A 13,556-nucleotide genomic window follows, 5' to 3' on the forward strand; every position below is an offset into this window, starting at 1 on the left:
GTAGCCTGCCTGTCTTGTTTGGCTTCCTGTCAGGAAAAGTTATTTTAAGAAAAGCAAGACTTTGATTTTTTAAAAAAATGAAAGAAGGTTTTTTTTTTTTGTTACCGGGGATTGAACTCCGGTCCTTACACTTTCGAGGCAGGTGGTGGAACCACTGAGCTAAATCCCCAGCCCAGAAACAAGTTTTTTTAAATTGATAGAAGTGTGAGAAGGAACAAGAGAAATGTAATTTGTGGCCTTACAGAAAATTTGGATGCAAATAACACCAAGAAAATTATTCTCGCCAATGCAATCAAATGAATTAGTGAAGGAATTTAGTGTGGATCGTGGAATTGATAAGAAGGCTTGGAGAATCAGGTTTGGAAAAGGAGCAGAGAACAAGGGAGGTTAGGCGTCAGGAGTCTATGAAACAAAAGTTGTACTACAGGATACGATGTTGCAGCCAGACCCTAACAGTATGAATTCCAAGCAGTCCCTTTGTCACTTAGACAGTTCTTAAGGTTCTGCTGTGTATGGTAGCACACCTATAATTCCAGCCCTCCAGGAGACTAAGGTAGGTGGGTTGCCAAGACTGGATAATTTAGCATCATAGTGAGACCCTTTCTCACAATAAAAAAGGAGGCTGGGGATGTACCTCAGTCAAAAAAGTGATGTTCAGTCTCCAAGTCTTAAGTAAATAAATTACTGATAAAGTTCTGATTTTTACTCAGATTTGCTGGACACAGGCCGTGTTTTTACAAGAGGTGGTAGGTATAGTGTGATGGTTTAGTATTGGTTTCCTTTTTATTTAGGATTGTGTGGATTTGCCTCCTCTGAAGTTTTAGTGATAAGTCACTCAGAATAGGCATAGAGATTAGATTCTGGTAGAAAAAATTTATAGTTCTCACTGTAGGGGAAATGAGAGAGATGAGGATGGAAAGGTAAGTGTATTCTCTATTTTTCCTTTGTATCACCTAAAATTCCTTCTTTCTGTTTGATCACTGCTTGATCCTTTACTGATTTATCAGTTTAACACATTCTTTTCCAAAAGTGCAAAAACTCTAGTTTTTTTTCCCCAGTAAGATTGATTGTTTGATTGATTTGGCACTGGGGATAAAATTCAAGGCCTTCACATTGAGCTGTGTCTCATGGGCCCCTCCCTCTCTTAATTTTGAGACATGGTTATGGTGAGTATGTAAGTTGCCCAGACTGGGCTCAAACTTTCAATGCTCTTACCCCAGGCTCCAAGAGTGCTGATGTTACAAGTGTGTGGCACCATGCCTGGTTGAAATTATAATTAAAATAATTTGAGCTTGCTGCACTCATTTTTTTCCCCAGAAGATAATGGGATATTTGTTTTATCTATCTATAGATAGGTATGTAAAAGTAGGAAGGGAAGAAGTAATATTTGCCTGCAGGTTGCTTATAGTTGGAGAAATTGATATTCAGTAGATGTCTAGTAAGCATCAGTTATGTAAATGAATACTTTTGGTGCTTCTGAGTAATATAAAGATATTGGAAATAGTGCTTGCCTTTAGGAAGCTTACATGTATACATGTATGCAAATAATATACAATATGATAAGTACCCTTAAAAGTATAAATGAAACATTTTGGAATCGGGTGAAAGGAAATCAGTATTTTCTAGGAAAGATGGATTTTTTTTCTGGTGTAAATAATAAATGGAGTTGGCCTTTAATGATGAGTAAATTATTGATAGGTAGAAATAAGACTAATATACCAGGTAAGAGAAGAGTGAGAGGAAAAGTGATGGGAAAAGTAAAGGTTGAATTTGAGGATGCTAGGTAGTTCCATGACTGGAATGTTATATATGGTATAATAAAGTAGTGATAGAATGAGGCACATGGTAGGTTAAGTGCTTTGTGAGTTGAATAGGTATGTTGGAACCAAATTAGGGAGGTTTGGAAGTTCTTTGAATTCTACACTCACTTAGGTTATTTATGTTGTAGGTAGTGTGAAGCCATCGTTTGTTGTTGTAACATAGGCTTATAAGATAGGAAGCATATCTGTTGACTTCATTTTGGTGATTTATGATGATTTTTAAGAAATCAACAGTGCATATTGTATACTAGGCATAGTTCTAATATGCTTGATATGTATTAATTCATTAGGTATCTAACCCTACAAGGTAGGGAGTATTACGTCTTACAAATGAGGATACTCTGACACACACTGTAAATTGCTTGCTAGAGATAACATAGCTAGCATGATCAACTATATGAGTTTTTTCCTCTGGTTTTATTTTGGAAGTAACCACTCATACCTAAAGAAACAGTACAAAAGACTGTCGACTTTAGAATTGAGTAATACTTGAATTTGATTCTTGCTTTACTATTTCATGAACGTGATTACTTCTCTAGGCCACTGTTTCTTAATGTATAGAGACAACATTTTACAGGATTTTAATGAAGATTAGAGATAATATAAAGCTTATAGCAAAATAATTGATGTTTAAAACCGATTAACAGTAGCTATACTTAATTATTATACAGGGATATTGAATGTAATCAGGTTACATATTTCACTTGCAATTCTGTTCTGAGCAGTGTGTTCAGTTCTGTGCTGAACAATGTGGGTTATACAGAAAACTAAGGCATCATTTTATACTTGAGCCATAGTAGTTCCAGAAATGAAACTATTGTATGTGAAATAATTAGTATATAACTGGGAAAATCAATAAGGCTGTGGTATTTGGAGGTTGATTTATGAAATAGCTAAACTCTATCAAATCCTGGGGAACCCATAAATAAAAAGTGACATAAAGGAAGAAAAACTTCATCAGTGTAAGATATATAAGCTAAATTGAAAGCTTCATGTTGGCAGGAATTGTGTCTCTTTTACTCATTCTTTCTTCAAGCCATAGCCTCATGCATAGTATTTAATAATGCCCAGTTACTATTCTGTTTACGGAGGATAGTCAGGAAATGAGTTTCATAATTTCAGTTAGGAAACTGCCATCCTTGGGATTGAGATATTTGTTAGGAGCTGTGGGACCACAGGGAGTATTTCTTATTTATGCTTATCTTGCCTTATTTCAGAAGGGTTTTAATGAGGCAGAATGTTTTGGAATTGATGATGGATAGTTGTCAGTTGTGTAGATTATTGAGTCATAAAAGTTAAATTTATACAGCTTTAGGCTAAATCTAGCATTTTAGTCTGTTGTAAACACATTTTTTTGAGATATAATTACATACTTTAAAATTTACCCTTTCAAAGTGTATACTTGAGTGGTTCTTAGTATTTTCACCAGATTATGCAACCATTTTTACAATTTAAGAACATTTGAAACCTCATATCATTAGCAGTCACTTCCCATTCTCTTTGCCCTCAGCCCTTCATGAACACTAATTTTTGTCTTAATGGATTTGCCTATTTTTGGCCATTTTTCATAAATGGAGTCATATAACTTGTAGTCTTTTGTCACTGCCTTCTTTCATGGGATAAGTATTGACTGCAGTAAGTTGGATGGGTATAGCAGGAAAAGGCCTGGGAAAATGTTATCTTTGAAAGAATAATTATAGGAATGAATAGAAGGATATAAGGAGATTTGTGGAAAAAGTCATTTGGAGAAGGAAATGTTTGCTAAATACCTGGTGCCATCTGCTGTTACCTCTTTTAATCTTTATGACAACATTGTGAATGTAGTGTCATTGCTTATGTATTTAGGAATCTGTGTCTGTGATCATAGACTTGTGTATATGATCATGGGCTAGTAAATGGTGGCGTGTTGCACTCATGTCTTTGATTCTATGGTCCATATGTTTTCTTTTCTCCCTACATTTTAAGGGTTAGGCCTTAAAGGAGTGGGAGAAGGTTGTTTCTGTTGATACAGTGCAATATAGGTTCTTGCACTTAACAGTCTTTTCAGTCTTTTTTGTGTCAAGTTAAACATTTACTTGTATGTAATAAAAATACAGGGAATTGAAAGAGCTTTTTAACAATTACTATTTATCTTTACAGCTAATATTGTCTTTTTATACTTGTAAAATTTTCCTGTGAATTAACCTGCATTCTTTTAAGTTCCTAACACAAATTATCTTTTTGAGTTTTGGCATACTTTGAAGAAAATTATGGCAAAGCTGAAAGTTGACATTATGGAAGTACACACTGGAATTAATTTATAAACCTCAGTTTTCAATTAAAATAAGATAGTTATATTTTATGTAAAATTATTTGTGTTGTACTTTATTTTTATGGTATGGTAAGGGTAAGACCAATTCATTCATGTAGGGGTAGAATTCTTTGAGTTTTCTTTTTTTTTTTTTAAATTTTTTTAATTTTAATTTTTACTTTTTGAATTCTTTCAGTTTTAATTTAGTGGTTGTCAGTCCAGTATCAAGAGATTTTACGAGATGGGTTGCACTAAATCATTAAGATCTTTTGTATTCTTAAAGTTTAGGTCAGTGATGGTGAACCTTTTAGAGAGGAATAGTCAGACTGCAATCCAAAACCCACTGAATTTATTGGAAAGTGTCAACACTGCAAGTAGCCCCCCCGCCCCCCCATGATGTCAATTTTGTGTTAAAAAGGCATTGTGTGGGTGTAAAATATATTTAGAATTTGTTCTTTAGAATATTTCTAATGATGAATTATTTAATATTATGAGTTTTATTATGTTAATGAGTACTTAACAGAAAAATATCAAAAAATAAAGTTGAATTTTTAATACTTATTGTTTATTAAAAAAGCGCCAAAATTTTCAACACTGACTTTTGGTGTACAAAGTCTAAAAAAATAACAGAAATATATTCCTATGTGAATTACAATGAAAATTACAAACAGAACTCTACAACAAAAATAATCTGTACTTCAATTATCACACCTCAGGCAGTCTTCACACATGACAATAGCACATGTTCCATACACACGTATCCCTTTCATTGACAGCACATGTGTTTTGCTTGCCTGGCCTTTTTGTAGGACATACTTGATATCTTGCTGGTCTTGGTTGTTTTGTCAGGTGGTTCTTCTTTTTTTTAATTTTTATTGGTACATTTTAGGTATACAATATAATGACATTAATTAGGAGGCTCTTATACAAGGTATAATTAACAGGAACATAAAATGTCAATGAAAGAAAGTATGAAATTCTTGATATGTATTGTGGATTTAGAATAAACATCAAGATTTCATATCAGATTTGTACTTGACTTACAAAACCTAAAAGATAACACCAGAAATAAATTTTTGTATGTACTACAATGAAAATATCAATAGAACTCTACAACAAAAATAATTTTTTCTTTAATTGTCACACCCAAAGCAGTCTTAACACATGACAACCAGATGTTCCATGCACACATCTCACACTGACAGCTCATATGCTTAGCTTTCCTTTCCTGTGTGGCAGGCTGTTCTTGTCACTTCTCTTGTCTTCCTCTTTTGTCAAGAGCATCTCACTATATTGTACATGTGCACTCAGCAGGAAAATAAGGTATCAGTAAAATACCAAATATGTAGTGAGTGCTTAGAATAGATGTCATCATTTTCACATCAGCTGTTTACTTGCTTACAAAACCTAAAAGATAACATCAGAAATAAAAACCTATGTAAACTACAATGTATGTACAAACAAAAGTCCATCACAGAAATTCCTGACAGGTGAACAGGCAGTTGCAACATGACAAAGACCTACTATGACAACAGGAAAACCAAAAAGATGTTAATTTCGCCCTACAAAAAAGGTCAGGAAAACAAAACATACGTGCAATCAGTATAAGTGAAACTTGTGCATTGAACATGCACATGTCATGAGCATGCACCTCGCCTGTTCACAGTGAGCTCCACAATTTTTTTCCATAGTTCCCTGGGCAGAAGTACTGTGTTCTTCCTGTGTTGCAAATGATCTCTTATGCGTTCCACTCCCAATCCTCAAAGAAAATTTCTCTGTGGTACTTGGCACTTGTTATTTTCTTTGTAAACTATCAAACTATATATGCCACACATTTTTAGGATCAAGTAAAACACAACCATTGGCCAACATCATTGTTGTTGCATAACTCAGCAACATCTGTTCTGCCTTTGGTTTTATAAAAAGTTACCTTCTTAGGCTTCATTTTTGTTGAGGTTTCCCTGTTTATTTTTCCATCATGGTATAATGTTGACAACAGCAGTACCAGTTTATCTCTGCCATATATGAGTCCAATGTTATATCTTGCTAAAATCCAGAGATTGTACTATACAGTTCTCTGTTTTGAAATTGCAGCATTTCATTGGGAATTTCTGCTTTGTTTTATTTACAGTTCCTATGCTGGTCACCTTGTGCTCTGTTAGCAAATGTAACCTCTGTTGGATACTGGTAAACCAATTGTTGAATGTCACATTCAGATTGTTTGAGAGATGGGAGCAACAAGTCTTTTCACAACATCATTTGGTTTATTACTATACAAATAAAGACATGGTGGCTGAGTTCCAGGATAAATTTCTAAATTGAAAGTATAATATTTCTTTGCATTACCAGGGCATATATTTTTATACTGTACTTTGAAGGTTTTTTGGCATATACTGCCTAAAGCTACAGTGACCTGGAAATGCTGCAAGATGTTAATCAATAGTCATGTTTTCAGATGGTGTGTGAATTCCTTGATAATTAGCAACAAAATTCTCAAACAGTGAGCAGATAGCAGCAGCCAGATTATCATTTCTTTTTTGGTGAGTGGTAGTTTAGGCTAGCCTTGAACTCACTATGGAGCCCAGGTTGGCCTCGAACTCATCTTCTTACCTCAGCCTCCTAAGTGCTGTGATTATAGTTGTGTGCTACTACTCCTGGCTAACCTCAAGGAATTTTGAAGGAAATCACATCTCAATGTCATTGTTGTTCTACAAATCTCAAGCCCACACCCAGGGCTTCTCCATCAGTCTTTTACATTCCTGCAATTATGAGTAAGCCCTGCTGAGTACTGCAGATCTATGAATGCTTTCAGTTCTAATAGTGAGGTGTCATAATAAACACATTTTGAGTATGGCTGTTGGTGCATACAGAAATTTTACTAGTATCTTAATCATTTGTGTAATTCACAACACCTTGTAGCATTTTGTCTGTTAAAATTTCCAACATTGAATGGCAGTGCTGGCATTCTGTCCCAATAGGTTTTACCCCTGCCAAGATCCTCTTATTTTTTTTTTTTTTGTTTGTTTATTTATTTTTTTGGTACCAGGGATCGACCTTGGGTCCTTGCCCTTGCGCAGCAGGCAGCAAAACCACTGAGCTAAATCTCTGGCCCGATCCTCTTATTTTTGGACCTGCTTCTAACCTTGGATTATCCATTTGGTTGTGTGACCATTTTGTACCATTTCAATTAGTCAAATGAGTACTCACTTTGCTGATTTCTTTGTCATATGAGTAAATAAAGGAGGTCTTCATTCCCTGTGTCTGTATTGGTCAATTCTTGCTCCATATCACTGTCACTGATGGCCATTGTCTTTGTCCTTGTCGTCGTTGTTGTCCTCATCCTCCTCCTCCTCATCATCTGTGGATGAGTCACCTGATAATTCATTTTTGACCTCTAAAATTTAAAAATCTAGTTTTTCATGTGCCATTGTACTGAATTGTGTTCCCAGTTTTTCCAGGTGCAGGTACTGTGAGGCACACCCACATTCCAGTATGGTACATGACATTTTTACATAACAGAAGAATGATATGGGTGTATTTTACACCCTGTGATGCCCAGGGAAACATGCACAAAATCTGTTACATGGAGCATTATGTGGGTAAAAATCTTGGTTTGACACTTCTGCACATGTGGTGCACACACCCTGTTGTTCCTCCTACCAAACAGTAAGTGCAGATTGCTTCCTATATCTCCCTGGCTGCTACTGAGTCTCACAGCCAGCTACTATTATGCTAATGTACAAATTTACAGTAGAAAAGTATGGCATGGGTTTTTGTAATCCAATGTAAGGTCCCAAGGGAAAAATCCAAGTGCTATTTCTGTCTTTTGTTGGGTACAGGGTCCTAACACTCTATTCAGCATAATACAGTGTTTGTTCTTTGGCACAATTTTTAAAAAAAATCATAGTTGTTTTTGTTCTAGCTCAATTTTGGAGTGTGTGTATATATTTTTTAAAAATAAATTTTATTTTAATTTTATCCAGTTCCCCCTCAATCAAGCCCCCTCCCCTCCCTATGTACAAAAGCTTTGTTTCTATTTTTTCCTTCTATTTTCAGTGTTTTCTCTTGTCCTTTCCTTCCTTTCTCCTTCCCTCCTCCCTTGTTCCTCTTCCCCTTTGAACATTTTCCAATATCTGTTATACATTTTAGTCCTTATTTCCACTTTGTTTCTCACACCAGAGAAACAATGCAGTATTTAAACATGTGTGTCTGATTTATCTCACTTAAGAGTATGGTCTCTGGGTCCATCCATTTAGCTATAAGTGTGTGAAGCTTATCCTTCTTTATGGCAGAGTAGTAGTAGTCCATTGTATAAAAAAACCCCACATCTTATATCTACTCATTGGTTAATGGGCATTTGGGCTGTTTCCAAGATTTAGTTATTACAGAGTGTGCTGCTATAACATAGGTGTGGATATATCGCTATGGTATGATGCTTTAAATTCTTTTGGGAAGATACCAAAAAGAGGAATAGTTGGGTCAAATGGAATCTCTAGTTTTAGTTTTTTGAGAAATTGGAGTATATGTTATATGTACGTTTTAAAAGATTTTATTCTCATCTAGAGGATTACTATTGATGATCTATTGGTATTTTCAAATAGCTATTTACTGTGAGATGCTTTCTAAAGAAGAAATGATAACCATCGTGTTAAGTAAAAATAATCTTCTCTATTTTTAATAAGTAAACATTTGAATTTGTAGAATTAAAAGTAATCAGCGTAAGGAATGTTAATGCTCTTTACATTATAAGTGTAACTGATTTTATTAAACATCTGTAAATGGATTTCTGTCCTTTAGAAATGTACATTAAATAATGTAACAGATACCTATATTTACCAGCATTATCAGTCACTAACACTGTTTCATCTCACTTTTTAAGACGAGAGCATTATTAATGACTTATCTCCAAATGAACTTCTCCCTCCCTACAGCCAGTGACTATGATAGACTCATTATGTATTTCTTGAATAAAACTCATTTATTTTTTGCTATTCATTTCTAACAGTTTAAGCCTCCCCACTCACCTAACCTAATTATTTTTCTACTGCTATTCTTTTAGTCACTGAGACTTAGTAACTTCCGAAAGGGCTTTTGAGTTCTTCTCTGTAACTCATCTCTTAAGCAGTTGCTAAGTCTGTTGCTCCCTTATTCAAAATCAGCATTATAGATTTATCCTCATGACTGTCAGAGTCCAGAAGGATTTTCTGTGTATTTAACTTGATTCTCTTAAGTCACATAGGAACATTGTTTTGCTTTAGTTTCTCAAAATGTTATATTGTCCTTAAAAGTTTAATAAAATCAGGATAGTTTTGTTTTTCATTTTGTGGTGTTTTGTTTAAAACACTTTAGAAAATGACACTTTGTTTAGTAAGTACATTTACATTTGTGTAGTAAGTACATTTACATTGTTGTTTAACTGTCACCACCATCCATCTTTTTCATCTTCCCAAACTGAAATATTAAATGATAACTCCTCCTCCTTTCCTTTTATCTCAGGCCCTTGGCAGTCACCATTCTACCATTGGTCTCTATAAATTTGATTTTTCTAGGTACTTCATAATAAGTGGAGTCCTACGATACTTGTCCCTTTATGACTGGCTTTTCATTTAACATAATATCTTCGAGGTTTATCCATGTTGTATTATGTGTCAGAATTTCTTTCCTTTTTAAGATGAATAATATTCTGTTGGATATATAAAGCAATTTTATTTGTTCAGTTGTCATTGGACACTCGGATTGCTTCCATCTTTTGGCTTTTGACAGTGATGTTGGACATGGGTGTGCAAAAGCCTTTTTATGCCTGTGTTCAGTTCTTTTGGGCATATACCCAGAAGTGAAATAATTCTGTTTTGAGGAGCCACCACACTCTTCTCCAGCAGCTACACCGTGTTACATTCTCATATTCTTGTAACAGTGTACCAGAATGCTAGTTTCTTCATGTTCTCATAAATATTTGTTATTCTCTCTTTGTTGGAAATAGTCATCCTAACGGATGTCACACGAATCTCATTGTGGTTTTGATTGGGATTTTCTTTTTTTTTTGGTACTGGGGATCGAACTGGGGTCCTTGCGCTTGTGTAGCAGTCGACAAAACCACTGAGCTAAATTCCCAGCCTGATTGGCATTTTTGTAATTATTAGTGATGTTGAACCTTTTTTATGTGCTATTGGTCATTGTATACTTTCTTTAAAGTTGGGAATATTTTTGTTAATGTTGAGTTGTGGAGGTTCTTTGTATATTCTGGGTATTGATCCCCTCCCAGATACATGATTTGCAAATGATTTTTTTCTTATTCTGTGGCCCACCATTGCATTGTGTTGGTAGTGTCCTTAATTTTGATGAAGTTTTTAATTTTTTGGGGGGGGGTTACTGGGGATCGAACTTGAGACCTTGTGCTTGTGAGGCAGGTGGCGGCACCACTGAGCTATATCCCTGGCCTGAAGTTTTTAATTTTGATGAAGCCTGGTTTATCTGTCTTTTGTTTTGTTATCTGTGCTTTGGTGTTATATCTAAGAAAATATAGCCAAATCCATATTAAGATGCTTTTCACTCTGTTTTATTATAAGACTTTTGTAGTTTTAACTCCAGTATTTAGGTCTTTCATCTATTTTGAATTAATTGTTGTATGTGGCGTAAAGATCCAGCTTCATTTTTTTGCATGTGGATATATAGTTTTCCCAGCACTTGTTTTGAAAAGACTGTTCTTTTTTCATTTGAACCAATATGGCAGACTTGTTGAAAATATTTGATGAAAAATTTGAGGGTTTATTTCTGGGCTCTCTTTTCTGTTCATTAATCTCTATGTCTGCCTTTATGCCAGTGCCATACTGTTCTGGTTATTAGTACTTTGTAGTAAGCTTTGAAATTAAGCGTGAGGTCTCTAACTTTGTTGTTTTTCAAGTTTGTTTTGGCTATTTAGGGTTCCTTGAGATTGCATATGAATTTTAGCATGGATTTTTGTATTGCAGTGAAAACATCATTGGAATTTTGATGGGAATTATGTGAGTCTCTACATTGATTTGGGTAGCTTTCAAATGGGAAGTTTTGTCCCAATTCTGAATTCTACACAAAATGGAATTCTGTATAATTCCAGAGGGAAGTTTAAGAAAAATTCAAGTCATTTTATTCCATTATAAAAGCTTAATAGGAAGAAATGAAATCAGTGTCTGCTAGCTGTCCAAAGGCCAAGTCCTTTGTTTACCACTAAACATTAAAGGGTCTTTTTTATATGCCTTGCAAAGAAGTGAGGTTTTTTTTTTTTTTTTTAATGTGGACAGTGAGGAACCCCTAAGATTTAGTCACTAGAGAAATGGCACATTTTTAAACAGTGTATATTTTTCCCTTATTTTTAATGATTTGATCTGTTTGGCATGCTCAGTTCTTAAACTTAGTTTTGGGGCTAAAACATATCCCAAAGAGATACTTCCTTTTAAATTGTAAAACACACGTACAGAAATGTAGAGTCCAGTAGGGAGTTAACTGCCTACTATGTAGCAGTGGATTTGAGTATAGAATAATAACAGTATTGTCACTTTCTTTTTAAACACACTGTTTGGTTCCTTGCTTTGTTCAGTTAAACATATACTTTGGAGATTGTTCCTTCTCAGTACATAGAGGCTTCCTCAGTCTTTTTATACCTGCATTATAGTCCATGATTATAAATTTTGCAGATTCAACTAATTTCCTTCCCCTTTGAATATTTCTAGTCTCTTATTATTTTAAGCAAGATTGTAGCAAATGATTTTGTTACGTTATTTTTGAATTTTGTATATTAATTTATAATGAAATCCCACTATAAGAAATAGAAATCTAAGAAATTACAATCGTTAAGATATTAGTGAAATTTTATGAAATTTTTTCTGTTTTACAGATACACAAAACTAGGATATGCTGGAAATACAGAACCACAGTTTATCATCCCTTCCTGTAAGTATTCCTTTTAATCCACAAATTAACTGATTTAAAGATCTCCTTTCTAATAATCACAGTAAGTGAAGTAATCAATTCTGGCTTTCTGTAAGATTCAGTCCTTTAAAAACACAACTTACCACGTTGTAAATATGGCCTTATTTCTATACCTCAGACCATTCATTTCAGCTCTCTGTTCATTTCTACCTTTACCAAATCTACCAAATATCCCTTTTACTTTTTATTTTTTTGGTTCTGGAGATTGAACTTGGGACCTCGCACTTTCGAGGCAGTCGTGGTGCCACTGAGCTAAATCCCTGGCCCTACCAAATACAGAGGAGACATCACTTGATAATTACACAGTTCCCTGCATTGAGTATATTACTGTCACCAGTGTGTGGATAGAACTAGTTACTAATAATATCCTGCATAATACATCTCTAAAGACTATCCTTTGGATTTCAGTTATGATTATTGTTTGTAGGACCTGTGCATGTTGACATCCATAGCAAGTACCCGTATTTCAAAATGAAAAGGGAATCTCACTTTCAGTGAAGCTATCAGTCATTTTCTAATATAACCATTCTGGCTTTGTGCATGATGTTTTAAAAATGTTTTGCGTTTTTCTTTCTTTTGGTTAAACTCATGTTTGCTGACACCATCAACTGTCTTTCAGTAGCTTTAAAAAAAATACTATCACATTTGATTTCTTAGGGTTCTTGTCTATTAGCTTAAGTGCTGTTGTGGCCTTATGAAAATAATTTTAATTTTTAAATAGTTCATTGTTTTTATACACTGTACAGTAATACCTCTTATCTGCTTGTCTTATGGTCATGTTAAGACTATTGTAGCTGGGTGTGGTGGCACTCACTTTTAATCCTAGCACCCTGAGAGGCAGAGGCAGGAGGATCACAAATTCATGCCCCGGGCAACTCAGTGTCTCAAAATAAAAAGGGTTAGGGATGTAGCTCAATGTGAAGACCATGGGTTCAGTCTTCAGTGTCACTCCCCAACAAAAGAACAAAAATTGCACACAAAAAACCAAAAAAACAACCAAAAGAACTTTTACATATTAAATGGCAAACTTTTTGAGCCATTACTTGATAGTGCCCCCTCTTGGACAGTTTGATTTTGAGAATGTCACTCATTTTTCATAGTAGTATTTATTTATATGACTATTTGATTTTTTGGGTATTGTTCATTTACAAAAATAAGAAAGTGGAAAAATAAATATACAAAATAGTTTAAATAGCTTATATCTCGAAATCAATGAAGTTGAGAATAAAGAAGAATTATTAGGCCTGCCAAAAACTGTAGGTCTGTAGTCTTAGTTGGACACTGAACTATTTTGTCACTTTTATAGTAAGGATATTATTAAATGTGCAAAGTCTAAAAAATACTGTCAAAATTGTACCTAGAGGCCAAATGTATTTAGAGCTTTTGATATATATATATATATATCAAGGATGTGTGTGTATCTGTATGTATATGTATTATATATATTTTGCTTTCTTTAAACCCATTTAACATTTACACTT

General features: G+C 34.4%; 1 protein-coding gene across 1 annotated transcript in view; it reads left to right on the forward strand.

Moving 5' to 3' along the window:
• The window catches only part of Actr3 (actin related protein 3), a 67,324-nt gene that overhangs the window by 10,516 nt on the left and 43,252 nt on the right, over positions 1-13,556 (forward strand). Inside the window, exon 2 of the mRNA XM_004836093.4 lies at positions 11,981-12,036. Coding sequence (XP_004836150.1) covers positions 11,981-12,036 — 56 coding nt within the window. The remainder of the gene's footprint in view (positions 1-11,980; positions 12,037-13,556) is intronic.

This window comes from Heterocephalus glaber, unplaced genomic scaffold, assembly GCF_053883595.1.
Source record: "Heterocephalus glaber isolate CG9 unplaced genomic scaffold, H.glaber_assembly_v1.0 deba00000347, whole genome shotgun sequence".
Lineage (NCBI taxonomy): Eukaryota > Metazoa > Chordata > Mammalia > Rodentia > Bathyergidae > Heterocephalus > Heterocephalus glaber.